General features: G+C 46.8%; 1 protein-coding gene across 1 annotated transcript in view; it reads left to right on the top strand.

Moving 5' to 3' along the window:
- The window catches only part of LOC311144949 (BMP-2-inducible protein kinase-like), a 65,295-nt gene extending 42,004 nt beyond the window's left edge, over positions 1-23,291 (top strand). Inside the window, exons 2-7 of the mRNA XM_084181138.1 lie at positions 8,574-8,692; positions 15,549-15,654; positions 15,872-16,014; positions 18,962-19,083; positions 21,124-21,205; positions 23,147-23,291. Of these exons, the coding sequence (XP_084037264.1) occupies positions 8,574-8,692; positions 15,549-15,654; positions 15,872-16,014; positions 18,962-19,083; positions 21,124-21,205; positions 23,147-23,287 (713 nt within the window). The 3' untranslated portion in view covers positions 23,288-23,291. The remainder of the gene's footprint in view (positions 1-8,573; positions 8,693-15,548; positions 15,655-15,871; positions 16,015-18,961; positions 19,084-21,123; positions 21,206-23,146) is intronic.
- The last annotated feature ends 2,401 nt before the right edge of the window (positions 23,292-25,692 follow it).

Raw genomic sequence — 25,692 nt, 5'->3', positions numbered from 1 at the left:
GTGAACAACGCAATCTGTTTTGATCTCCTAACGTATTTCACAAGTTGCCTGCAGGTATTAACTTAAAGTAACTACAACTATTCAAATGTATTGTAAAACTTAAAAAAAAAAAAAAAATAGTTTTGATGATATTGAAGGTATTGGAAAAAAAACATCCCGTGACTTTCTCCTAATACCCCGGTATACAGGCCTAGGATGGTTTGAAGGGACTGAAATGCATCAGAAAGGTATTGGGAAGCTCAGCAGATCATCAGGCAATGATGTTGTATGAACTTCTGTGTAGAAAATAACATCAGTGATGATCTTTTCCCCAGTTTGATTTAGTGCCTGGTCTATTCCACTCTGTTCTAATGAGTCCTGCGCGGCTTCAGGGCGTTGTAGAGTCTAATCTGTCAGTCATGGGGTCATATTATTTTGTAGCTTGAACTGTTCAAAAGATAAAGCCACACTTGTAGGAAGAAAACAGAAACCGCTCTTGTTTATTACAACCGCATCTAGAGGCTACTGGAGGTCACTAACGTAACCCCGGTTCTATGAACCAAGCACCATTTTTGGTATTTTATTTCGGTTTCTCTTGCGACACCCGTTTTCAAATCGGGGGTTGCGACCGCTAGTTTGGGGCGTCTTTCCTTTTTAAAGTGTCTTTCCTGTAACAACGGTTCAGTGCTGTCATACTACACTATGCCTAACTACTGTAACTGAAGAACGTCACCCAGGCATTGCTGGAACAAACACTATTATCCAAATAATGATGTCATACAGGGAATACCAGGAAGAACAGTGAAGCTGCTCATAAAAAAAACAAACAAAAAACAGGATGTATTGGGTAAAGACAAAACTATCTGTTCATATTCAGAACAAGCAGTGACCATGAGTTAGTGTACGTACTCGCTGAGAGTTCAGTGAAGATTTGATAGCGCTGCTCTCTGTTTTCAACCGCAGCGTTTTATCTCATGAATGAGTTTGCATACAGTTTGACTTCTCACTTGGGCACAACTTGAGTTGAAGAGGCTGGTAAAGTTTTGAATGGTGATTTGAATTGATCAGATTCCCAGATCGCACCTTTTTTAAAGATGTCTCTGCAGTCCAATACAGTCAGAAACAACAACAGTTTCCCAACACTGATGATGCTGGTGATGCTCCAACTGGCTAGCTGGCTCTGTTTTTAACGTTAATTAAATTTCACTTAGGCTAACTCAATTCACTTAATTAAGGTTGACCCTTCCTCCCTGCTTTGAACCCTGACCTACTCTGTTGTCATGGTGATGAGGTTAATCTACTGTGTTGTCGTGGTGATCACATTAACCTGCTCTGTTGTCGTGGTGATGATCCTATCCAGAGGCTATGTGAGGTGTGTCTGGCTTCTCCTCTAATGTAATAACCTCTGGATACCTGCTAACGTGGTGGGTGTGTGGCTCTGGATACCTGCTAACGTGGTGGGTGTGTGGCTCTGGATACCTGCTAACGTGGTGGGTGTGTGGCTCTGGATACCCGCTAACGTGGTGGGTGTGTGGCTCTGGATACCTGATAACATGGTGGGTGTGTGGCTCTGGATACCTGCTAACGTGGTGGGTGTGTGGCTCTGGATACCTGCTAACGATGTGGGTGTGTGGCTCTGGATACCTGCTAACGTGGTGGGTGTGTGGCTCTGGATACCTGCTAACGTGGTGGGTGTGTGGCTCTGGATACCTGCTAACGTGGTGGGTGTGTGGCTCTGGATACCTGATAACGTGGTGGGTGTGTGGCTCTGGATACCTGCTAACGTGGTGGGTGTGTGGCTCTGGATACCTGCTAACGATGTGGGTGTGTGGCTCTGGATACCTGCTAACGATGTGGGTGTGTGGCTCTGGATACCTGCTAACGATGTGGGTGTGTGGCTCTGGATACCTGCTAACGTGGTGGGTGTGTGGCTCTGGATACCTGCTAACGTGGTGGGTGTGTGGCTCTGATATGCTACCTGCTAACGTGGTGGGTGTGTGGCTCTGATATGCTACCTGCTAACGTGGTGGGTGTGTGGCTCTGATATGCTACCTGCTAACGTGGTGGGTGTGTGGCTCTGGAGACCTGCTAACGATGTGGGTGTGTGGCTCTGGATACCTGCTAACGATGTGGGTGTGTGGCTCTGGATACCTGCTAACGATGTGGGTGTGTGGCTCTGGATACCTGCTAACGTGGTGGGTGTGTGGCTCTGGATACCTGCTAACGATGTGGGTGTGTGGCTCTGGATACCTGCTAACGTGGTGGGTGTGTGGCTCTGATATGCTACCTGCTAACGTGGTGGGTGTGTGGCTCTGGAGACCTGCTAACGATGTGGGTGTGTGGCTCTGGAGACCTGCTAATGTGGTGGGTGTGTGGCTCTGGATACCTGATAACGTGGTGGGTGTGTGGCTCTGATATGCTACCTGCTAACGTGGTGGGTGTGTGGCTCTGATATGCTACCTGCTAACGTGGTGGGTGTGTGGCTCTGGAGACCTGCTAACGATGTGGGTGTGTGGCTCTGGATACCTGCTAACGTGGTGGGTGTGTGGCTCTGATATGCTCCCTGCTAACGTGGTGGGTGTGTGGCTCTGGAGACCTGCTAACGATGTGGGTGTGTGGCTCTGGAGACCTGATAACGTGGTGGGTGTGTGGCTCTGGAGACCTGCTAATGTGGTGGGTGTGTGGCTCTGGATACCTGCTAACGTGGTGGGTGTGTGGCTCTGGATACCTGCTAACGATGTGGGTGTGTGGCTCTGGATACCTGCTAACGATGTGGGTGTGTGGCTCTGGATACCTGCTAACGTGGTGGGTGTGTGGCTCTGGAGACCTGCTAACGATGTGGGTGTGTGGCTCTGGAGACCTGCTAATGTGGTGGGTGTGTGGCTCTGGATACCTGCTAACGTGGTGGGTGTGTGGCTCTGGATACCTGCTAACGATGTGGGTGTGTGGCTCTGGATACCTGCTAACGTGGTGGGTGTGTGGCTCTGGATACCTGCTAACGATGTGGGTGTGTGGCTCTGGAGACCTGCTAACGATGTGGGTGTGTGGCTCTGGATACCTGCTAACGTGGTGGGTGTGTGGCTCTGGAGACCTGATAACGTGGTGGGTGTGTGGCTCTGGATACCTGCTAACGATGTGGGTGTGTGGCTCTGGATACCTGCTAACGATGTGGGTGTGTGGCTCTGGATACCTGCTAACGTGGTGGGTGTGTGGCTCTGATATGCTACCTGCTAACGTGGTGGGTGTGTGGCTCTGGAGACCTGCTAACGATGTGGGTGTGTGGCTCTGGAGACCTGCTAACGATGTGGGTGTGTGGCTCTGGATACCTGCTAACGATGTGGGTGTGTGGCTCTGGATACCTGCTAACGTGGTGGGTGTGTGGCTCTGGATACCTGCTAACGATGTGGGTGTGTGGCTCTGGATACCTGCTAACGTGGTGGGTGTGTGGCTCTGGATACCTGCTAACGATGTGGGTGTGTGGCTCTGATATGCTACCTGCTAACGTGGTGGGTGTGTGGCTCTGATATTCTACCTGATAACGTTGTCTGGTTCATCTTCTCTTTATCATTAGCAGAACAGGCCTTCATTATCTTATTAGCTTATCACTGCTTTATCATGTACAGATGAGTAGCAGTGGTGATTCTCCCTGAGCAGACTGTGTAATGAGTCAGTGGTGATTCCCCCTGAGCAGACTGTGTAATGAGACAGTGGTGATTCTCCCTGAGCAGACTGTGTAATGACTCAGTGGTGATTCTCCCTGAGCAGACTGTGTAATGAGTCAGTGGTGATTCTCCCTGAGCAGACTGTGTAATGAGACAGTGGTGATTCTCCCTGAGCAGACTGTGTAATGACTCAGTGGTGATTCTCCCTGAGCAGACTGTGTAATGAGTCAGGGGTGATTCCCCCTGAGCAGACCGTGTAATGACTCAGTGGTGATTCTCCCTGAGCAGACTGTAATGAGTCAGTGGTGATTCTCCCTGAGCAGACTGTGTAATGACTCAGTGGTGATTCTCCCTGAGCAGACTGTGTAATGAGTCAGTGGTGATTCTCCCTGAGCAGACTGTGTAATGAGTCAGTGGTGATTCTCCATGAGCAGACTGTGTAATGAGTCAGTGGTGATTCTCCCTGAGCAGACTGTGTAATGACTCAGTGGTGATTCTCCCTGAGCAGACTGTGTAATGAGTCAGTGGTGATTCTCCCTGAGCAGACTGTGTAATGAGACAGTGGTGATTCCCCCTGAGCAGACTGTGTAATGACTCAGTGGTGATTCTCCATGAGCAGACTGTGTAATGACTCAGTGGTGATTCTCCCTGAGCAGACTGTGTAATGAGTCAGTGGTGATTCTCCATGAGCAGACTGTGTAATGACTCAGTGGTGATTCCCCCTGAGCAGACTGTGTAATGACTCAGTGGTGATTCTCCATGAGCAGACTGTGTAATGACTCAGTGGTGATTCTCCCTGAGCAGACTGTGTAATGAGACAGGGGTGATTCTCCCTGAGCAGACTGTGTAATGACTCAGTGGTGATTCTCCCTGAGCAGACTGTGTAATGACTCAGTGGTGATTCCCCCTGAGCAGACTGTGTAATGACTCAGTGGTGATTCTCCCTGAGCAGACTGTGTAATGACTCAGTGGTGATTCCCCCTGAGCAGACTGTGTAATGACTCAGTGGTGATTCTCCCTGAGCAGACTGTGTAATGAGTCAGTGGTGATTCTCCCTGAGCAGACTGTGTAATGAGTCAGTGGTGATTCTCCATGAGCAGACTGTGTAATGAGTCAGTGGTGATTCCCCCTGAGCAGACTGTGTAATGACTCAGTGGTGATTCTCCCTGAGCAGACTGTGTAATGACTCAGTGGTGATTCTCCCTGAGCAGACTGTGTAATGAGTCAGTGGTGATTCTCCCTGAGCAGACTGTGTAATGAGACAGGGGTGATTCTCCCTGAGCAGACTGTGTAATGACTCAGTGGTGATTCTCCCTGAGCAGACTGTGTAATGACTCAGTGGTGATTCTCCCTGAGCAGACTGTGTAATGAGACAGTGGTGATTCCCCCTGAGCAGACTGTGTAATGAGTCAGTGGTGATTCTCCCTGAGCAGACTGTGTAATGAGTCAGTGGTGATTCTCCCTGAGCAGACTGTGTAATGACTCAGTGGTGATTCCCCCTGAGCAGACTGTGTAATGACTCAGTGGTGATTCTCCCTGAGCAGACTGTGTAATGACTCAGTGGTGATTCTCCCTGAGCAGACTGTGTAATGAGTCAGTGGTGATTCTCCCTGAGCAGACTGTGTAATGACTCAGTGGTGATTCTCCCTGAGCAGACTGTGTAATGACTCAGTGGTGATTCTCCCTGAGCAGACTGTGTAATGACTCAGTGGTGATTTCTCCTGAGCAGACTGTGTAATGACTCAGTGGTGATTCTCCCTGAGCAGACTGTGTAATGAGTCAGTGGTGATTCTCCCTGAGCAGACTGTGTAATGAGTCAGTGGTGATTCTCCATGAGCAGACTGTGTAATGAGTCAGTGGTGATTCCCCCTGAGCAGACTGTGTAATGACTCAGTGGTGATTCTCCCTGAGCAGACTGTGTAATGACTCAGTGGTGATTCTCCCTGAGCAGACTGTGTAATGAGTCAGTGGTGATTCTCCCTGAGCAGACTGTGTAATGAGACAGGGGTGATTCTCCCTGAGCAGACTGTGTAATGAGACAGTGGTGATTCTCCCTGAGCAGACTGTGTAATGACTCAGTGGTGATTCTCCCTGAGCAGACTGTGTAATGACTCAATGGTGATTCTCCCTGAGCAGACTGTGTAATGAGACAGTGGTGATTCTCCCTGAGCAGACTGTGTAATGAGACAGTGGTGATTCTCCCTGAGCAGACTGTGTAATGACTCAATGGTGATTCTCCCTGAGCAGACTGTGTAATGAGACAGTGGTGATTCTCCCTGAGCAGACTGTGTAATGACTCAATGGTGATTCTCCCTGAGCAGACTGTGTAATGAGTAGCAGTGGTGATTCCCCCTGAGCAGACTGTGTAATGAGTCAGTGGTGATTCTCCCTGAGCAGACTGTGTAATGAGACAGTGGTGATTCTCCCTGAGCAGACTGTGTAATGAGACAGTGGTGATTCCCCCTGAGCAGACTGTGTAATGAGTCAGTGGTGATTCTCCCTGAGCAGACTGTGTAATGAGTCAGTGGTGATTCTCCCTGAGCAGACTGTGTAATGACTCAGTGGTGATTCTCCCTGAGCAGACTGTGTAATGAGACAGTGGTGATTCTCCCTGAGCAGACTGTGTAATGAGACAGGGGTGATTCTCCCTGAGCAGACTGTGTAATGAGACAGTGGTGATTCTCCCTGAGCAGACTGTGTAATGACTCAGTGGTGATTCCCCCTGAGCAGACTGTGTAATGAGACAGTGGTGATTCTCCCTGAGCAGACTGTGTAATGACTCAGTGGTGATTCTCCCTGAGCAGACTGTGTAATGACTCAATGGTGATTCTCCCTGAGCAGACTGTGTAATGAGACAGTGGTGATTCTCCCTGAGCAGACTGTGTAATGACTCAATGGTGATTCTCCCTGAGCAGACTGTGTAATGAGACAGTGGTGATTCTCCCTGAGCAGACTGTGTAATGAGACAGTGGTGATTCTCCCTGAGCAGACTGTGTAATGAGACAGTGGTGATTCTCCCTGAGCAGACTGTGTAATGAGTAGCAGTGGTGATTCCCCCTGAGCAGACTGTGTAATGAGTCAGTGGTGATTCTCCCTGAGCAGACTGTGTAATGAGACAGTGGTGATTCTCCCTGAGCAGACTGTGTAATGAGACAGTGGTGATTCCCCCTGAGCAGACTGTGTAATGAGACAGTGGTGATTCTCCCTGAGCAGACTGTGTAATGAGACAGTGGTGATTCCCCCTGAGCAGACTGTGTAATGAGACAGTGGTGATTCTCCCTGAGCAGACTGTGTAATGAGACAGTGGTGATTCTCCCTGAGCAGACTGTGTAATGACTCAGTGGTGATTCTCCCTGAGCAGACTGTGTAATGAGACAGTGGTGATTCTCCCTGAGCAGACTGTGTAATGAGTCAGTGGTGATTCCCCCTGAGCAGACTGTGTAATGAGTCAGTGGTGATTCTCCCTGAGCAGACTGTGTAATGAGACAGGGGTGATTCTCCCTGAGCAGACTGTGTAATGAGACAGTGGTGATTCTCCCTGAGCAGACTGTGTAATGACTCAGTGGTGATTCTCCCTGAGCAGACTGTGTAATGAGTCAGTGGTGATTCTCCCTGAGCAGACTGTGTAATGAGACAGGGGTGATTCTCCCTGAGCAGACTGTGTAATGAGACAGTGGTGATTCTCCCTGAGCAGACTGTGTAATGACTCAGTGGTGATTCTCCCTGAGCAGACTGTGTAATGAGACAGTGGTGATTCCCCCTGAGCAGACTGTGTAATGAGTCAGTGGTGATTCTCCCTGAGCAGACTGTGTAATGAGTCAGTGGTGATTCTCCCTGAGCAGACTGTGTAATGACTCAGTGGTGATTCTCCCTGAGCAGACTGTGTAATGAGTCAGTGGTGATTCTCCCTGAGCAGACTGTGTAATGACTCAGTGGTGATTCTCCCTGAGCAGACTGTGTAATGAGTCAGTGGTGATTCTCCCTGAGCAGACTGTGTAATGACTCAGTGGTGATTCTCCCTGAGCAGACTGTGTAATGAGTCAGTGGTGATTCTCCCTGAGCAGACTGTGTAATGACTCAGGGGTGATTCTCCCTGAGCAGACTGTGTAATGACTCAGTGGTGATTCTCCCTGAGCAGACTGTGTAATGAGTCAGTGGTGATTCTCCCTGAGCAGACTGTGTAATGAGACAGTGGTGATTCTCCCTGAGCAGACTGTGTAATGACTCAGTGGTGATTCTCCCTGAGCAGACTGTGTAATGAGACAGGGGTGATTCTCCCTGAGCAGACTGTGTAATGAGTCAGTGGTGATTCTCCCTGAGCAGACTGTGTAATGAGAGAATCATGCTCTACTGCCCTGTCACAGGAATGACAAAATCCTATCCAGTCTAGAATAGTACTAGTAGTCCACACGTGTACTTGACTCCTGCTGTGGTCCGTCCGTCTGCTCTATGAATCACATTGTCCTCCGGTCCTAACCCTCTCATACTGAGCCCCAGCACTCCTAGGGCCCTGACTGGGGCCCTTCTCTCCTGCTGAGTCCCTGTCCATAACCGTGTGTGTGTGTGTGTGTGTGTTCAGGCTCCCTGTTCCCGTCAGACCACCTCGGGGAGCTGTGTGTGTGTGTGTGTGTGTGTGTGTGTGTGTGTGTGTGTTCAGGCTCCCTGTTCCCGTCAGACCACCTCGGGGAGCAGAGTGTCTGTTATGCAACAAGGACGCCATTGTAGGGGACATCTTTCTACTGGCCCTGCAACAGGTCTTTGAAGCCGCCCGCACGGTTCCCTAATGAGAGACACACACACACACACACACACACACACACACACACAGAAGCACGTGGACTGTGTGTGTGTTTGTATGTGTGTGAGTGTGTATGTAGTCAACGTGTGTGTGTGTATGATGCTAACTACTCTCCTCATGTCTCCTCTCTCCAGGTGGTTTCTCTGTGGTGTTCCTGGCCCGGACACACAGTGGCGTGCGCTGTGCTCTCAAGAGGATGTACGTCAACAACGTCCCTGACCTCAACATCTACAAGAGGGAAATCACTATTATGGTGGGCATATAGTGTGTGTGTCTGTGTGTGTCTGTGTGTGTGTGTTTGCGCCTTAACATGATTGCTTGAATTAGGTCTGTGACGGTCATAGAATTTTGGATGACAGTTATTGGCCAGTCAAAACAAATCAAATGTATTTATAAAGCCCTTTTTACATCAGCAGATGTCACAAAGTGCTTCTACAGAAACCCAGCCTGAAACCCCAAGGGTCCGTGGTCACCGTAATAACCATTCAACGCACATTCTCCTCCGCTCCTGACTGCATGTGCTGCCATAGAAATAGAACGAATAGAACAGGCGTCCTCATTCAAGTCAGTGACGTAATGAGGGGGTGGGCTGGCGGCCATTGTGAGTGTACCCATAGGAGCAAAGCAGGAAGTAAAAGCAGGAAGTAAAAACAGGAAGTGTACCAATCGATATGTGCTGTGATTTGTTTTTGTTGTTGGTTCAACTCAACTGACATTACAGAGCCACATCAGTTAAAGGTGGACTCAGCGATATGACGTAGGTGCACAAAATAACTTCATTTCGCCGAGTCCACCTTTAACAACATTTGAATTAACATCCTACATTAGCGTGGAATGTTTGCTACATCACCTTGCGTGTTTCAGCAACAAAGTTTCATCACGTTAAGTCTGTTACTGCAGAAATGCCGTCAGCCGTTCGTTCCACTATTATTAATTTTTTTAACGGTTATGACAGTTATTTTATTTTCATGACTGTCTTCATCCGTAACCGTTGGTTACACTGTTGTACTGTACTTGTGCCAGCCCTAGCTTGAATCCGTTTTTTTGTAATGGTTTACGCAATCCAGAAAATACACTTGTTATAGGAACTGAATTACCCTTACCAACCTCTCTAAGAAAGAGAGTAGATGAACATGGGGTTGAATTACCCTTACCAACCTCTCTAAGAAAGAGAGTAGATGAACATGGGGTTGAATGACCCTTACCAACCTCTCTAAGAAAGAGAGTAGATGAACATGGGGTTGAATGACCCTTACCAACCTCTAAGAAAGAGAGTAGATGAACATGGGGTTGAATGACCCTTACCAACCTCTCTAAGAAAGAGAGTAGATGAACATGGGGTTGAATGACCCTTACCAACCTCTCTAAGAAAGAGAGTAGATGAACATGGGGTTGAATGACCCTTACCAACCTCTAAGAAAGAGAGTAGATGAACATGGGGTTGAATGACCCTTACCAACCTCTCTAAGAAAGAGAGTAGATGAACATGGGGTTGAATGACCCTTACCAACCTCTCTAAGAAAGAGAGTAGATGAACATGGGGTTGAATGACCCTTACCAACCTCTCTAAGAAAGAGAGTAGATGAACATGGGGTTGAATGACCCTTACCAACCTCTAAGAAAGAGAGTAGATGAACATGGGGTTGAATGACCCTTACCAACCTCTCTAAGAAAGAGAGTAGATGAACATGGGGTTGAATGACCCTTACCAACCTCTAAGAAAGAGAGTAGATGAACATGGGGTTGAATGACCCTTACCAACCTCTAAGAAAGAGAGTAGATGAACATGGGGTTGAATGACCCCTACCAACCTCTCTAAGAAAGAGAGTAGATGAACATGGGGTTGAATGACCCTTACCAACCTCTCTAAGAGAGTAGATGAACATGGGGTTGAATGACCCTTACCAACCTCTAAGAAAGAGAGTAGATGAACATGGGGTTGAATGACCCCTACCAACCTCTCTAAGAAAGAGAGTAGATGAACATGGGGTTGAATGACCCTTACCAACCTCTAAGAAAGAGAGTAGATGAACATGGGGTTGAATGACCCCTACCAACCTCTCTAAGAAAGAGAGTAGATGAACATGGGGTTGAATGACCCTTACCAACCTCTCTAAGAGAGTAGATGAACATGGGGTTGAATGACCCTTACCAACCTCTCTAAGAAAGAGAGTAGATGAACATGGGGTTGAATGACCCTTACCAACCTCTAAGAAAGAGAGTAGATGAACATGGGGTTGAATGACCCTTACCAACCTCTAAGAAAGAGAGTAGATGAACATGGGGTTGAATGACCCTTACCAACCTCTCTAAGAAAGAGAGTAGATGAACATGGGGTTGAATGACCCTTACCAACCTCTCTAAGAAAGAGAGTAGATGAACATGGGGTTGAATGACCCTTACCAACCTCTAAGAAAGAGAGTAGATGAACATGGGGTTGAATGACCCTTACCAACCTCTAAGAAAGAGAGTAGATGAACATGGGGTTGAATGACCCTTACCAACCTCAAAGAAAGAGAGTAGATGAACATGGGGTTGAATGACCCTTACCAACCTCTAAGAAAGAGAGTAGATGAACATGGGGTTGAATGACCCTTACCAACCTCTCTAAGAAAGAGAGTAGATGAACATGGGGTTGAATGACCCTTACCAACCTCTCTAAGAAAGAGAGTAGATGAACATGGGGTTGAATTACCCTTACCAACCTCTAAGAAAGAGAGTAGATGAACATGGGGTTGAATGACCCTTACCAACCTCTAAGAAAGAGAGTAGATGAACATGGGGTTGAATGACCCTTACCAACCTCTAAGAAAGAGAGTAGATGAACATGGGGTTGAATGACCCTTACCAACCTCTAAGAAAGAGAGTAGATGAACATGGGGTTGAATGACCCTTACCAACCTCTCTAAGAAAGAGAGTAGATGAACATGGGGTTGAATGACCCTTACCAACCTCTCTAAGAAAGAGAGTAGATGAACATGGGGTTGAATGACCCTTACCAACCTCTCTAAGAAAGAGAGTAGATGAACATGGGGTTGAATGACCCTTACCAACCTCTCTAAGAAAGAGAGTAGATGAACATGGGGTTGAATGACCCTTACCAACCTCTCTAAGAAAGAGAGTAGATGAACATGGGGTTGAATGACCCTTACCAACCTCTCTAAGAAAGAGAGTAGATGAACATGGGGTTGAATGACCCTTACCAACCTCTAAGAAAGAGAGTAGATGAACATGGGGTTGAATGACCCTTACCAACCTCTAAGAAAGAGAGTAGATGAACATGGGGTTGAATGACCCTTACCAACCTCTCTAAGAAAGAGAGTAGATGAACATGGGGTTGAATGACCCTTACCAACCTCTCTGAGAGTAGATGAACATGTGGTTTTTCCCTGAATAACCCCTACCAACCTCTCTAAGAGAGTAGATGAACATGTGGTTTTTCCCTCAACCTTTGACCCCTGTCTGTAACTCAACAGCTAGTTGTTTTCTGTGGGGTGTGCTGACTTAAACCATGAGTAACACACACAGACTGTACGTACACACACACACACACACACACACACACACACACACTGTGTGAACTCCTGGAAACCTGACAGTTGTGACCTGGTGTGACGACTTGACATGGATGTAACGGTACTGTAACGGTACTGTGGAGGTGACATGGATGTAACGGTACTGTAACGGTACTGTGGAGGTGACATGGCTGTAACGGTACTGTGGAGGTGACATGGATGTAACGGTACTGTGGAGGTGACATGGCTGTAACGGTACTGTGGAGGTGACATGGCTGTAACGGTACTGTGGAGGTGACATGGCTGTAACGGTACTGTGGAGGTGACATGGATGTAACGGTACTGTGGAGGTGACATGGCTGTAACGGTACTGTGGAGGTGACATGGCCGTAACGGTACTGTAGAGGTGACATGGCCGTAACGGTGCTGTGGAGGTGACATGGATGTAACGGTACTGTGGAGGTGACATGGATGTAACGGTACTGTGGAGGTGACATGGATGTAACGGTACTGTAACGGTACTGTGGAGGTGACATGGATGTAACGGTACTGTGGAGGTGACATGGATGTAACGGTACTGTAACGGTACTGTGGAGGTGACATGGATGTAACGGTACTGTGGAGGTGACATGGATGTAACGGTACTGTAACGGTACTGTGGAGGTGACATGGATGTAACGGTACTGTAACGGTACTGTGGAGGTGACATGGCCGTAACGGTACTGTGGAGGTGACATGGCCGTAACGGTACTGTGGAGGTGACATGGATGTAACGGTACTGTGGAGGTGACATGGATGTAACGGTACTGTGGAGGTGACATGGATGTAACGGTACTGTGGAGGTGACATGGATGTAACGGTACTGTGGAGGTGACATGGATGTAACGGTACTGTGGAGGTGACATGGATGTAACGGTACTGTGGAGGTGACATGGATGTAACGGTACTGTGGAGGTGACATGGCTGTAACGGTACTGTAACGGTACTGTGGAGGTGACATGGATGTAACAGTGCTGTAACGGTACTGTAGAGGTGACATGGCTGTAACGGTACTGTGGAGGTGACATGGCTGTAACGGTACTGTGGAGGTGACATGGATGTAACGGTACTGTAACGGTACTGTGGAGGTGACATGGCTGTAACGGTACTGTGGAGGTGACATGGATGTAACGGTACTGTGGAGGTGACATGGCCGTAACGGTACTGTGGAGGTGACATGGCCGTAACGGTACTGTGGAGGTGACATGGCTGTAACGGTACTGTGGAGGTGACATGGCTGTAACGGTACTGTGGAGGTGACATGGATGTAACGGTACTGTGGAGGTGACATGGCTGTAACGGTACTGTGGAGGTGACATGGCCGTAACGGTACTGTGGAGGTGACATGGATGTAACGGTACTGTAACGGTACTGTGGAGATGACATGGCTGTAACGGTACTGTAACGGTACTGTGGAGGTGACATGGCTGTAACGGTACTGTGGAGGTGACATGGCTGTAACGGTACTGTGGAGGTGACATGGATGTAACGGTACTGTGGAGGTGACATGGATGTAACGGTACTGTGGAGATGACATGGATGTAACGGTACTGTGGAGGTGACATGGATGTAACGGTACTGTGGAGGTGACATGGATGTAACGGTACTGTGGAGGTGACATGGCTGTAACGGTACTGTGGAGGTGACATGGCCGTAACGGTACTCTGGAGGTGACATGGCCGTAACGGTACTGTGGAGGTGACATGGCCGTAACGGTACTGTGGAGGTGACATGGATGTAACGGTACTGTGGAGGTGACATGGCTGTAACGGTACTGTGGAGGTGACATGGCCGTAACGGTACTGTGGAGGTGACATGGCCGTAACGGTACTGTGGAGGTGACATGGCCGTAACGGTACTGTGGAGGTGACATGGATGTAACGGTACTGTGGAGGTGACATGGCCGTAACGGTACTGTGGAGGTGACATGGCTGTAACGGTACTGTGGAGGTGACATGGCTGTAACGGTACTGTGAAGGTGACATGGATGTAACGATACTGTAACGGTACTGTGGAGGTGACATGGATGTAACGGTACTGTGGAGGTGACATGGCCGTAACGGTACTGTGGAGGTGACATGGCTGTAACGGTACTGTGGAGGTGACATGGCTGTAACGGTACTGTGGAGGTGACATGGCTGTAACGGTACTGTGGAGGTGACATGGATGTAACGGTACTGTGGAGGTGACATGGATGTAACGGTACTGTGGAGGTGACATGGATGTAACGGTACTGTGGAGGTGACATGGATGTAACGGTACTGTGGAGGTGACATGGCTGTAACGGTACTGTGGAGGTGACATGGCTGTAACGGTACTGTGGAGGTGACATGGCCGTAACGGTACTGTGGAGGTGACATGGCCGTAACGGTACTGTGGAGGTGACATGGATGTAACGGTACTGTTGAGGTGACATGGATGTAACGGTACTGTGGAGGTGACATGGCCGTAACGGTACTGTGGAGGTGACATGGCCGTAACGGTACTGTGGAGGTGACATGGATGTAACGGTACTGTGGAGGTGACATGGCCGTAACGGTACTGTGGAGGTGACATGGATGTAACGGTACTGTGGAGATGACATGGCCGTAACGGTACTGTGGAGGTGACATGGATGTAACGGTACTGTGGAGGTGACATGGCCGTAACGGTACTGTGGAGGTGACATGGATGTAACGGTACTGTGGAGGTGACATGGATGTAACGGTACTGTGGAGGTGACATGGCCGTAACGGTACTGTGGAGGTGACATGGATGTAACGGTACTGTGGAGGTGACATGGATGTAACGGTACTGTGGAGGTGACATGGATGTAACGGTACTGTAACGGTACTGTGGAGATGACATGGCTGTAACGGTACTGTAACGGTACTGTGGAGGTGACATGGCTGTAACGGTACTGTGGAGGTGACATGGCTGTAACGGTACTGTGGAGGTGACATGGCCGTAACGGTACTGTGGAGGTGACATGGATGTAACGGTACTGTGGAGGTGACATGGATGTAACGGTACTGTGGAGGTGACATGGATGTAACGGTACTGTGGAGGTGACATGGATGTAACGGTACTGTGGAGGTGACATGGCCGTAACGTCTGGCCACTAACACATGTAACATGGAGCTCCAGATGCGTTTCCAAACCAACACAACTTTTAGGAAGTAATAGCATAGCGCTTTATAGGAAGTAATAGCATAGCGCTTTATAGGAAGTAATAGTATAGCGCTTTATTAAACAAACAGAGCTAAGTCTTTGACAGAGTAACGTTGTCAGACACACCACACTGGGACAGGAACTGTACATAAAGAAACTAAGAACAGCACGTCACCAGCAGCACCGAGACTGATGACTGACTTCACTTAAGCTGTTGGCGGGTTCTATTAGGAGAATAGGCCGTTGACCAATGTCCTCCATCTAGAGTAGATTGATGAGGGGGAGGAAAAAAAAAACCAATTGAATCCATTTTAGAATAAGGCCTAACAAAATGTGGAAAAAGTCAAGCGTACTTTCTGAATGCAGAGTATCTATCTCTTAGAATGTCTTTCTTCTCCTCTGCAGAAGGAGCTGTCAGGTCACAAGAACATCGTGAACTACCTGGACTCTACCATCAACTCAGTAGGGGACAGTGTCTGGGAGGTCCTTATCCTCATGGAGTACTGTAAAGGTAGGAGTTTTGGGTCCCCCCCCTCTTCCATTTTAATGCAATGGTTCCGTCCGGTGATGTCATATTTTTTTATTGAACATACAGATAATGGGACAAATATGCTTTTACAGATTTCAACAAACAGACCTGTGGTTTTCTATTGACCCAGGATTGTAACAACATTCTCTCTCTCTCTCTTTTTCACCCACCTCACCTGTCTCTTCGCCCCCCCCCCCAGCTGGTCAGGTAGTGAAGCAGATGAACCAGCGTCTCCATAAAGGGTTTACAGAGCCAGAGGTGTTGACCATCTTCACTGACACCTGTGAGGCTGTGGCCAGGCTGCACCAGTGTAGAACGCCTGTCATACACAGGGACCTGAAGGCAAGAAGAAGAACCGACCACACACACAAACACACACACACACACACACACAGATACACATCAGTGTAACACACCTCTCATACACAGGGACCTCAAGGTAAGCCTGGAAACAGACATTTTCTCCTCTCCTCTCCTCTCCTCTCCTCTCCTCTCCTCTCCTCTCCTCTCCTCTCCTCTCCTCTCCTCTCCTCTCCTCTCCTCTCCTCTCCTCTCCTCTCCTCTCCTCTCCTCTCCTCTCTGTCCACTCCCTCCTCTCCTCTCCTCTCCTCTCCTCTCCTCTCCTCTCCTCTCCTCTCCTCTCCTCTCCTCTCCTCTCCACTCTCTCCTCTCCTCTCCACTCTCTCCTCTCCACTCTCTCCTCTCCTCTCTGTCCACTCTCTCCTCTCCTCTCCTCTCCTCTCCTCTCTGTCCACTCCCTTCTCTCCTCTCCTCTCCTCTCCTCTCCTCTCCTCTCCTCTCCTGTCCACTCCCTTTCTCTCCTCTCCTCTCCTCTCCTGTCCACTCCCTTTTCTCTTCTCTTCTCCTCTCCTCTCCTCTCCTCTCCTCTCCTCTCCTCTCCTCTCCTCTCCTCTCCTCTCCTCTCCTCTCCTCTCCTCTCCTCTCCTCTCCTCTCCTCCACTCTCTCCTCTCCTCTCTGTCCACTCCCTTCTATCCTCTCCTCTCCTCTCCTCTCCTCTCCTCTCCTCTCCTCTCCTCTCTGTCCACTCCCTTCTCTCGTCTCTCCTCTCCTCTCCTCTCTGTCCACTCCCTCCTCTCCTCTCCTCTCCTCTCCTCTCCTCTCCTCTCCTCTCCTCTCCTCTCCTCTCCTCTCCTCTCCTCTCCTCTCCTCTCCTCTCCTCTCCTCTCCTCTCTGTCCACTCCCTCCTCTCTGTCCACTCCCTCCTCTCTGTCCACTCCCTCCTCTCCTCTCCTCTCCTCTCTGTCCACTCCCTCCTCTCTGTCCACTCCCTCCTCTCCTCTCCTCTCCTCTCCTCTCCTCTCCTCTCCTCTCCTCTCCTCTCCTCTCCTCTCCTCTCCTCTCCTCTCCTCTCTGTCCACTCCCTCCTCTCTGTCCACTCCCTCCTCTCTGTCCACTCCCTTCTCTCCTCTCTGTCCACTCTCTCCTCTCCTCTCCTCTCCTCTCCTCTCCTCTCCTCTCCTCTCCTCTCCTCTCCTCTCCTCTCCTCTCCTCTCCTCTCCTCTCTGTCCACTCCCTCCTCTCCTCTCCTCTCTGTCCACCCTCTCCTCTCCGTCCACCCTCTCCTCTCCTCTCCTCTCCTCTCCTCTATCCTCTCCACATCATTTTTGTTTCTCTGCTATGTGTATTCTTCCTCTTCTACTCATCTCCCTACTCTTCCTGTCATATTTTCTCTTCCACTTCTCCCCGTCTTCTTCTCCCGTCCTCTTCTCTCCGTCCTCTTCTCTCTGTCCTCTTCTTCTTTTCCTCCTCTGCCACAATGCTCTTATCCTTAATTCCTTCCTCCCTCCTCTACCTCCATTCTGCTCAATCTCTCTCCATCTCTCTCCAGCCTGTCCTAACACTGTGGTCTCCCAGCCTGTCCTAACACTGTGGTCCCCCAGCCTGTCCTAACACTGTGGTCTCCCAGTCTCTCCTAACACTGTGGTCTCCCAGCCTGTCCTAACACTGTGGTTCCCCAGCCTGTCCTAACACTGTGGTCTCCCAGTCTCTCCTAACACTGTGGTCTCCCAGCCTGTCCTAACACTGTGGTCTCCCAGCCTGTCCTAACACTGTGGTCCCCCAGCCTGTCCTAACACTGTGGTCTCCCAGCCTGTCCTAACACTGTGGTCTCCCAGCCTGTCCTAACACTGTGGTCTCCCAGTCTCTCCTAACACTGTGGTCCCCCAGCCTGTCCTAACACTGTGGTCCCCCAGCCTGTCCTAACACTGTGGTCTCCCAGTCTCTCCTAACACTGTGGTCTCCCAGTCTCTCCTAACACTGTGGTCCCCCAGCCTGTCCTAACACTGTGGTCCCCCAGCCTGTCCTAACACTGTGGTCTCCCAGCCTGTCCTAACACTGTGGTCCCCCAGCCTGTCCTAACACTGTGGTCTCCCAGCCTGTCCTAACACTGTGGTCTCCCAGCCTGTCCTAACACTGTGGTCCCCCAGCCTGTCCTAACACTGTGGTCTCCCAGCCTGTCCTAACACTGTGGTCCCCCAGCCTGTCCTAACACTGTGGTCTCCCAGCCTGTCCTAACACTGTGGTCCCCCAGCCTGTCCTAACACTGTGGTCTCCCAGCCTGTCCTAACACTGTGGTCTCCCAGCCTGTCCTAACACTGTGGTCCCCCAGCCTGTCCTAACACTGTGGTCTCCCAGCCTGTCCTAACACTGTGGTCTGACTCACCAGGTTCTGTGAGGTCCCAGCCTACGTTGCGTTATGTAGCCTCAGTCACTCACTGATGGGTGAAGTGACACTGCAAAAAGCATTGTCTGTCAGCTCCTCTGAGCTGTGTGTGTGTGTGTGCTTCACTCAGCTCTCTGTCCCCTTCTGTCCTTTTGTGTCCGTCTGTCCTTCTCCCCCCCCCTCCTGTGCCCATCATTTCACTCTTTGTGTCACTTTCAGTCTTTTTAATTTGTCCTCTTTCTCTGTGGTTCCTCTCTCCCTCAGGAATGTGTTGTGTGTCTTGGCATATCTCTCTGCTGTGGACTAAAATAAAAAGTCAGCTAAACTGAGCCTGACCACGGCATGTGAATAAATTAGTTTTCTATTGGCCATCTGTCATAGTCCTGTGAATAAACTAGTTTTCTATTGGCCAGCCTTAGGGGGATGTTCAGCTACCTCACCATCCACAATGTCACTGACTGCCCAAATTACACTCTTCCCCCCCCTCCTCTCGCTCGCTCTCCTTCGTCCATCAATGTCTGTCACTTTCAATCTTTCATATACTCTTTATTCCACTTTCCATCTAGTACTAATGTTTCATCTCTCTCCTCCCCTCTCTCTGGCAGGTAGAGAACATCCTCCTGAGTGATAATGGTAGCTATGTTCTGTGTGATTTTGGAAGTGCTACTCACAAGGTGCTGCTCCCACACAAAGACGGCGTGACCGCCGTGGAGGACGAAATCAAGAAGTAAGTGTATGACCTTTTGAACATGGTGTGTACCTCACTTGTCATCTACGTGCCTACATTCGTAGCTACACGTCATCGGATCGACTGTGTGGGCTGTCGTGTGTGTGGGCTGCAGTGTTGCCAACTCCTCAGTATTGGCTGTCCTAAAAGTCGCTAGATGTCGCTAAATGACGTCATCGCCTAATTTGCATAATTGGCCATGTGCATGTAATTGTGATGGATGCTGTAGGAGAGAGGAATAACGCTGTAGGAGAGAGGAATAACGCTGTAGGAGAGAGGAATAACGCTGTAGGAGAGAGGAATAACGCTGTAGGAGAGAGGAATAACGCTGTAGGAGAGAGGAATAACGCTGTAGGAGAGAGGAATAACGTCATGGGAGAGACAAAAAGGGAGTAAAAAACACCCTACATTTACATCCCGCCCTGAATGTCAGCCAGGGCGGGATCAGCCAGCGGCGGCTTCCCGCATGCGCGATTCATTTGCAGTCTGGACGCGGAGGGTTGAACATCTCCTGCTCTGACTGCAGCTGGGAGGGACTGCTGCGCGAGGACTGGGCCGCCTGTGAGTGCTTTGGGACGGGGGTGGGGCCCACGGCAGCACCCGCTGCTCGTTGAGAAGAGTAAGAACGATACGTGCTTTCACGTCAGTCTCCAAAAGTCTCCAATAACACCAGAAAAAGTCGCTAGATTTGTCGCTAGTCGCCTTTTTGAAAATGTGTCGCTAGAGGGGTCTGAAAACTCGCTAAATATAGCGACAAAGTCGCTAAGTTGGCATCACTGATGGGCTGTCCTGTGTGGGCTGTCCTGTGTGGGCTGTCCTGTGTGGGCTGTCCTGTGTGGGCTGTCCTGTATGAGCTGTCCTGTGTGGGCTGTCCTGTGTATTGGCTGTCCTGTGTGGGCTGTCCTGTGTGGGCTGTCCTGTGTGGGCTGTCCTGTGTATTGGCTGTCCTGTGTGGGCTGTCCTGTGTGGGCTGTCCTGTGTGGGCTGTCCTGTATGAGCTGTCCTGTGTGGGCTGTCCGGTGTATTGGCTGTCGTGTATTGTCTGTCGTGTATGGGCTGTCGTGTATGGGCTGTCGTGTATTGGCTGTCGTGTATTGGCTGTCGTGTATTGGCTGTCGTGTATTGGCTGTCGTGTATTGGCTGTCGTGTATGGGCTGTCCTGTGTGGGCTGTCGTGTATGGGCTGTCGTGTATGGGCTGTCGTGTATGGGCTGTCGTGTATGGGCTGTCGTGTATGGGCTGTCGTGTATGGGCTGTCGTGTATTGGCTGTCGTGTATTGGCTGTCCTGTAGTTCCAGTACTGGTAAGTTACCACATGTACCTCAGCACTCTGTCCAACACAAGTCCTATAAATGCAAACACTTTGGGGTAACACTTTTATTTTAAGTTTCTGTAATAAACCATTTATAAAATGTGTTCACCATTTATGAATCATTACTCCCACATTTATGAACCATTTACTAATCATTAGTAAAGTGTTTTTTCCGCCCCTAATTTAAATCGAGCGCTATTTCTGCTTTAAGAATACTTCATAAAATGTTTTGAGTGACCAGTGCAATTTCTCACAGAAAGATGGGCATGCCATTGGTAGACCTGGTAATAGAATAAGTGCACACCACAGGATGTTTTAGGAACTATATGTCTGAATAACCAACGTACTAACATTTACAAATGTGGTAGTAATGATTTAATAAATGGTGAGCATACTGTTTGTAAATGCCTTATAAATGCCTTATGAATGGTTTGTAAATGCCTTATGAATGGTTTGTAAATGCCTTATGAATGGTTTGTAAATGCCTTATGAATGGTTTGTAAATGCCTTATGAATGGTTTGTAAATGCCTTATGAATGGTTTGTAAATGCCTTATGAATGGTTTGTAAATGCCTTATGAATGGTTTGTAAATGCCTTATGAATGGTTTGTAAATGCCTTATAAATGGGTTATTACAGACCCACTTCAGCCCTGCACTCTTACATAGCACTATGCAGTGCACTAATGTGGGCTCTGGTCAAAACCCACTTCCTGTGTGTGTGTGTGCAGGTACACCACCCTGTCATATCGAGCTCCAGAGATGATTAACGTGTACGCTGGGAAAGCCATTACCACCAAGGCTGATATATGGGTAAGTTGGAGCGGTGGGGGGTGTACGGACATGGTGGTGTGTGTGTGTGTGTGTGTGTGTGTGTGTACATGGCGGTGTGTGTGTGTGTGTGTGTGTGTGTGTGTGTGTGTGTGTGTGTGTGTGTGTGTACATGGCGGTGTGTGTGTGTGTGTGTGTGTGTGTGTGTGTGTGTACATGGCGGTGTGTGTGTGTGTGTGTGTGTGTGTGTGTGTGTGTGTGGACTCTAGCCAGTCAGTAACAGAAGAGCTTGAAGTGTGTGTGTGTTGTGTGTGTGTTTATATACAAAAGTATCTGGACACCCCTTCAAATTAGTGGATTCAGCTATTTCAGCCACAGCCGTTGCTGACAGGTGTATAAAATCGAGCACACCGCCATGCAATCCCCATAGACAAACACTGGCAGTAGAACGGCCCTTACTGAAGAGCTCAGTGACTTTCAACGTGGCACCGTCATAGGGATGCCACCTTTTCCAACAAGTCAGTTCGTCAAATTTCTGCCCTGCTAGAGCTGCCCCGGTCAACTGTAAGTGCTGTTATTGTGAAGTGGAAACGTCTAGGAGCAACAACGGCTCGAAGTGGTAGGCCACACAATCTCAAAGAACGGGACCGCAGAGTTCTGAAGCGCGTAGCGCGAAACAATTGTCTGTCCTTGGTTGCAACACTTACTACCGAGTGTGTGTGTGTTTTATTTATTATTATTTTATTTTTATTTAACCTTTATTTAACCAGGTAAACCAGTTGAGAACAAGTTCTCATTTACAACTGCGACCTGGCCAATATAAAGCAAAGCAGTGCGATTAAAAACAACAACACAGAGTTACATATGGGGTAAAACAAAACAAAGTCAAAAATACAACAGAAAATATATATACAGTGTGTGCAAATGGTAGCAAGTTATGGAGGTAAGGCAATAAATAGGCCATAGTGCAAAATAATTACAATTTAGTATTAACACTGGAATGATAGATGTGCAAGAGATGATGTGCGAATAGAGATACTGGGGTGCAAATGAGCAAAATAAATAACAATATGGGGATGAGGTAGTTGAGTGTGTGTGGGGGGGGTGTAGGTGTGTGTGTGTGTGTGTGTGGGGGGGGGGGGGGGGTCTGGCAGTGGTGAAAAAATTACTCAATTGTCATACGTAAGTAAAATTGTCATGCTATACGTTAAATTCCTGATATGAAGCAAACTAGACAGCACCATGTTCTTGTTTTTAAAATGTATGTAGAGCCAGCGGCACACTTTAACACTCAGACATCATTTACAAACACAGGATTTATGTTTAGTGATTCCGTCAGATCAGAAGTTATATTGAATGGTGTGTGAATTGGATCATATTGCTGTCCTGCCTGAGCATTCTAAATGTAACGAGTATTTTTGCTGTCAGGGAAAATGTATGGAGTAAAAAGTACATTATTTTCTTTAGGAATGTAAAAGTAAATAAAAAAAAAAAAAAAAAAAAAAAAAAAAATATATATATATATATAGTAAAGTAATCTAGAGATAAACCAAAAAACTACTTAAGTACTTTACACCACTGGTGTGTGTGCGGGGGGGTGATCGTGGGATATCTGTGTTTGTTCTCACCCATCAAGGGACAGCAGTCCCAGATCATTCCAAATTCTCCTTTTATACAGCTTCATCAGCAAGCACAGAGAACCAGAGACGGATGAATGTATATTATGACTCCATGTTAGCACTTCACTACAAGGACAAACTGAAATGAGAAATATACTGTCTTCATTTGTCAGACAGAGGAGAGAGCATTCCCCATGTTATATAACACACTGTATATAGGCATGCATTGGAATATGGTTTAATTATGATGTTGTACAAGCTGCGTTTCTCTGTTTCAGGCTCTCGGTTGCTTGTTGTACAAGCTGTGTTTCTCTGTTTCAGGCTCTCGGTTGCTTGTTGTACAAGCTGTGTTTCTCTGTTTCAGGCTCTCGGTTGCTTGTTGTACAAGCTGTGTTTCTTCTCTCTCCCGTTCGGGGAGAGTCAAGTCGCCATATGTGACGGAACCTTTATCGTTCCTGACAATTCCAAATTCTCCTTGAAGTTGCACTGCTTAATCAGTAAGTAGCACTGCCCAGTTTTTCAGCACCACACTAACCACCAAGCTGTCAATCCATATAACAATTAAACCACAATGAACATTGTCATGTGAATGTTTCTGATGTGTAAACATTTAACTTTCCAATTCATTTGACCAATCAGACTCTGTCATTGTTCACACACCCACTGTAGACCTTTAATACAAATATTAGCCAATAGCACCACCTTGTGGACAAATGTGAGAAAAGCATTTAATACATTGAACCAGGGTGATAATGGATTATACCAAGGTAGTAATAGTATTTCATACCGCATTACAATTCACTCTGTGTGCATATCATTTATATTTTAAACCTGTGTAAAAAGTACATGCCTTCTCTTATGGACAGTGGGGATTCTCTGGTTTGTCTGGGATGCTATAAATTCATCTATTTTTTAAACCATATGTCCCCTCTTTTCCAGGATATATTAAACTATATGTCCCCTCTTTTCCAGGATATATTAAACTATATGTCCCCTCTTCTCCATAATATATTAAACTATATGTCTCCTCTTCTCCATAATATATTAAACTATATGTCCCCTCTTCAGGATATATTAAACTATATGTCCCCTCTTCTCCATAGTATATTAAACTATATGTCCCCTCTTCTCCATAATATATTAAACTATATGTCCCCTCTTCTCCATAATATATTAAACTATATGTCCCCTCTTCTCCATAATATATTAAACTATATGTCCCCTCTTTTCCATAATATATTAAACTATATGTCCCCTCTTCTCCATAATATATTAAACTATATGTCTCCTCTTCTTCAGGATATATTAAACTATATGTCACCTCTTCTCCATAATATATTAAACTATATGTCCCCTCTTCTCCATAATATATTAAACTATATGTCCCCTCTTCTCCATAATATATTAAACTATATGTCCCCTCTTCTCCATAATATATTAAACTATATGTCCCCTCTTCTCCATAATATATTAAACTATATGTCCCCTCTTCTCCATAATATATTACACTATATGTCTCCTCTTCCTCATAATATATTAAACTATATGTCTCCTCTTCTCCATAATATATTAAACTATATGTCTCCTCTTCTCCATAATATATTAAACTATATGTCTCCTCTTCTCCATAATATATTAAACTATATGTCTCCTCTTCTCCATAATATATTAAACTATATGTCTCCTCTTCTCCATTAATATATTAAACTATATGTCTCCTCTTCTTCAGGATATATTAAACTATATGTCACCTCTTCTCCATAATATATTAAACTATATGTCCCCTCTTCTCCATAATATATTAAACTATATGTCCCCTCTTCTCCATAATATATTAAACTATATGTCTCCTCTTCTCCATAATATATTAAACTATATGTCCCCTCTTCTCCATAATATATTAAACTATATGTCTCCTCTTCTTCATAATATATTAAACTATATGTCTCCTCTTCTCCATAATATAGTAAACTATATGTCCCCTCTTCTCCATAATATATTAAACTATATGTCCCCTCTTCTCCATAATATATTAAACTATATGTCCCCTCTTCTCCATAATATATTAAACTATATGTCCCCTCTTCTCCATAATATATTAAACTATATGTCCCCTCTTCTCCATAATATATTAAACTATATGTTTCCTCTTCTCCATAATATATTAAACTATATGTCTCCTCTTCCTCATAATATATTAAACTATATGTCCCCTCTTCTCCATAATATATTAAACTATATGTCCCCTCTTCTCCATAATATATTAAACTATATGTCCCCTCTTCTCCATAATATATTAAACTATATGTCCCCTCTTCTCCATAATATATTAAACTATATGTCTCCTCTTCCTCATAATATATTAAACTATATGTCTCCTCTTCTCCATAATATATTAAACTATATGTCTCCTCTTCTCCATAATATATTAAACTATATGTCTCCTCTTCTCCATAATATATTAAACTATATGTCTCCTCTTCTCCATAATATATTAAACTATATGTCTCCTCTTCTCCATAATATATTAAACTATATGTCTCCTCTTCTCCATAATATAATAAACTATATGTCTCCTCTTCTCCTTAATATATTAAACTATATGTCTCCTCTTCTCCATAATATATTAAACTATATGTCTCCTCTTCCTCATAATATATTAAACTATATGTCCCCTCTTCTCCATAATATATTAAACTATATGTCCCCTCTTCTCCATAATAGATTAAACTATATGTCCCCTCTTCTCCATAATATATTAAACTATATGTCCCCTCTTCTCCATAATATATTAAACTATATGTCCCCTTTTTTCCAGGATATATTAAACTATATGTCCCTTCTTCTTCATAATATATTAAACTATATGTCCCCTCTTCTCCATAATATATTAAACTATATGTCCCCTCT

This window comes from Coregonus lavaretus (assembly GCF_964263955.1).
Source record: "Coregonus lavaretus genome assembly, chromosome: 17".
Classification (NCBI taxonomy): domain Eukaryota; kingdom Metazoa; phylum Chordata; class Actinopteri; order Salmoniformes; family Salmonidae; genus Coregonus; species Coregonus lavaretus.
The sequence above is the reverse complement of the archived record's forward strand: the minus strand, read 5'-3'. Positions and strand labels throughout refer to the sequence as shown.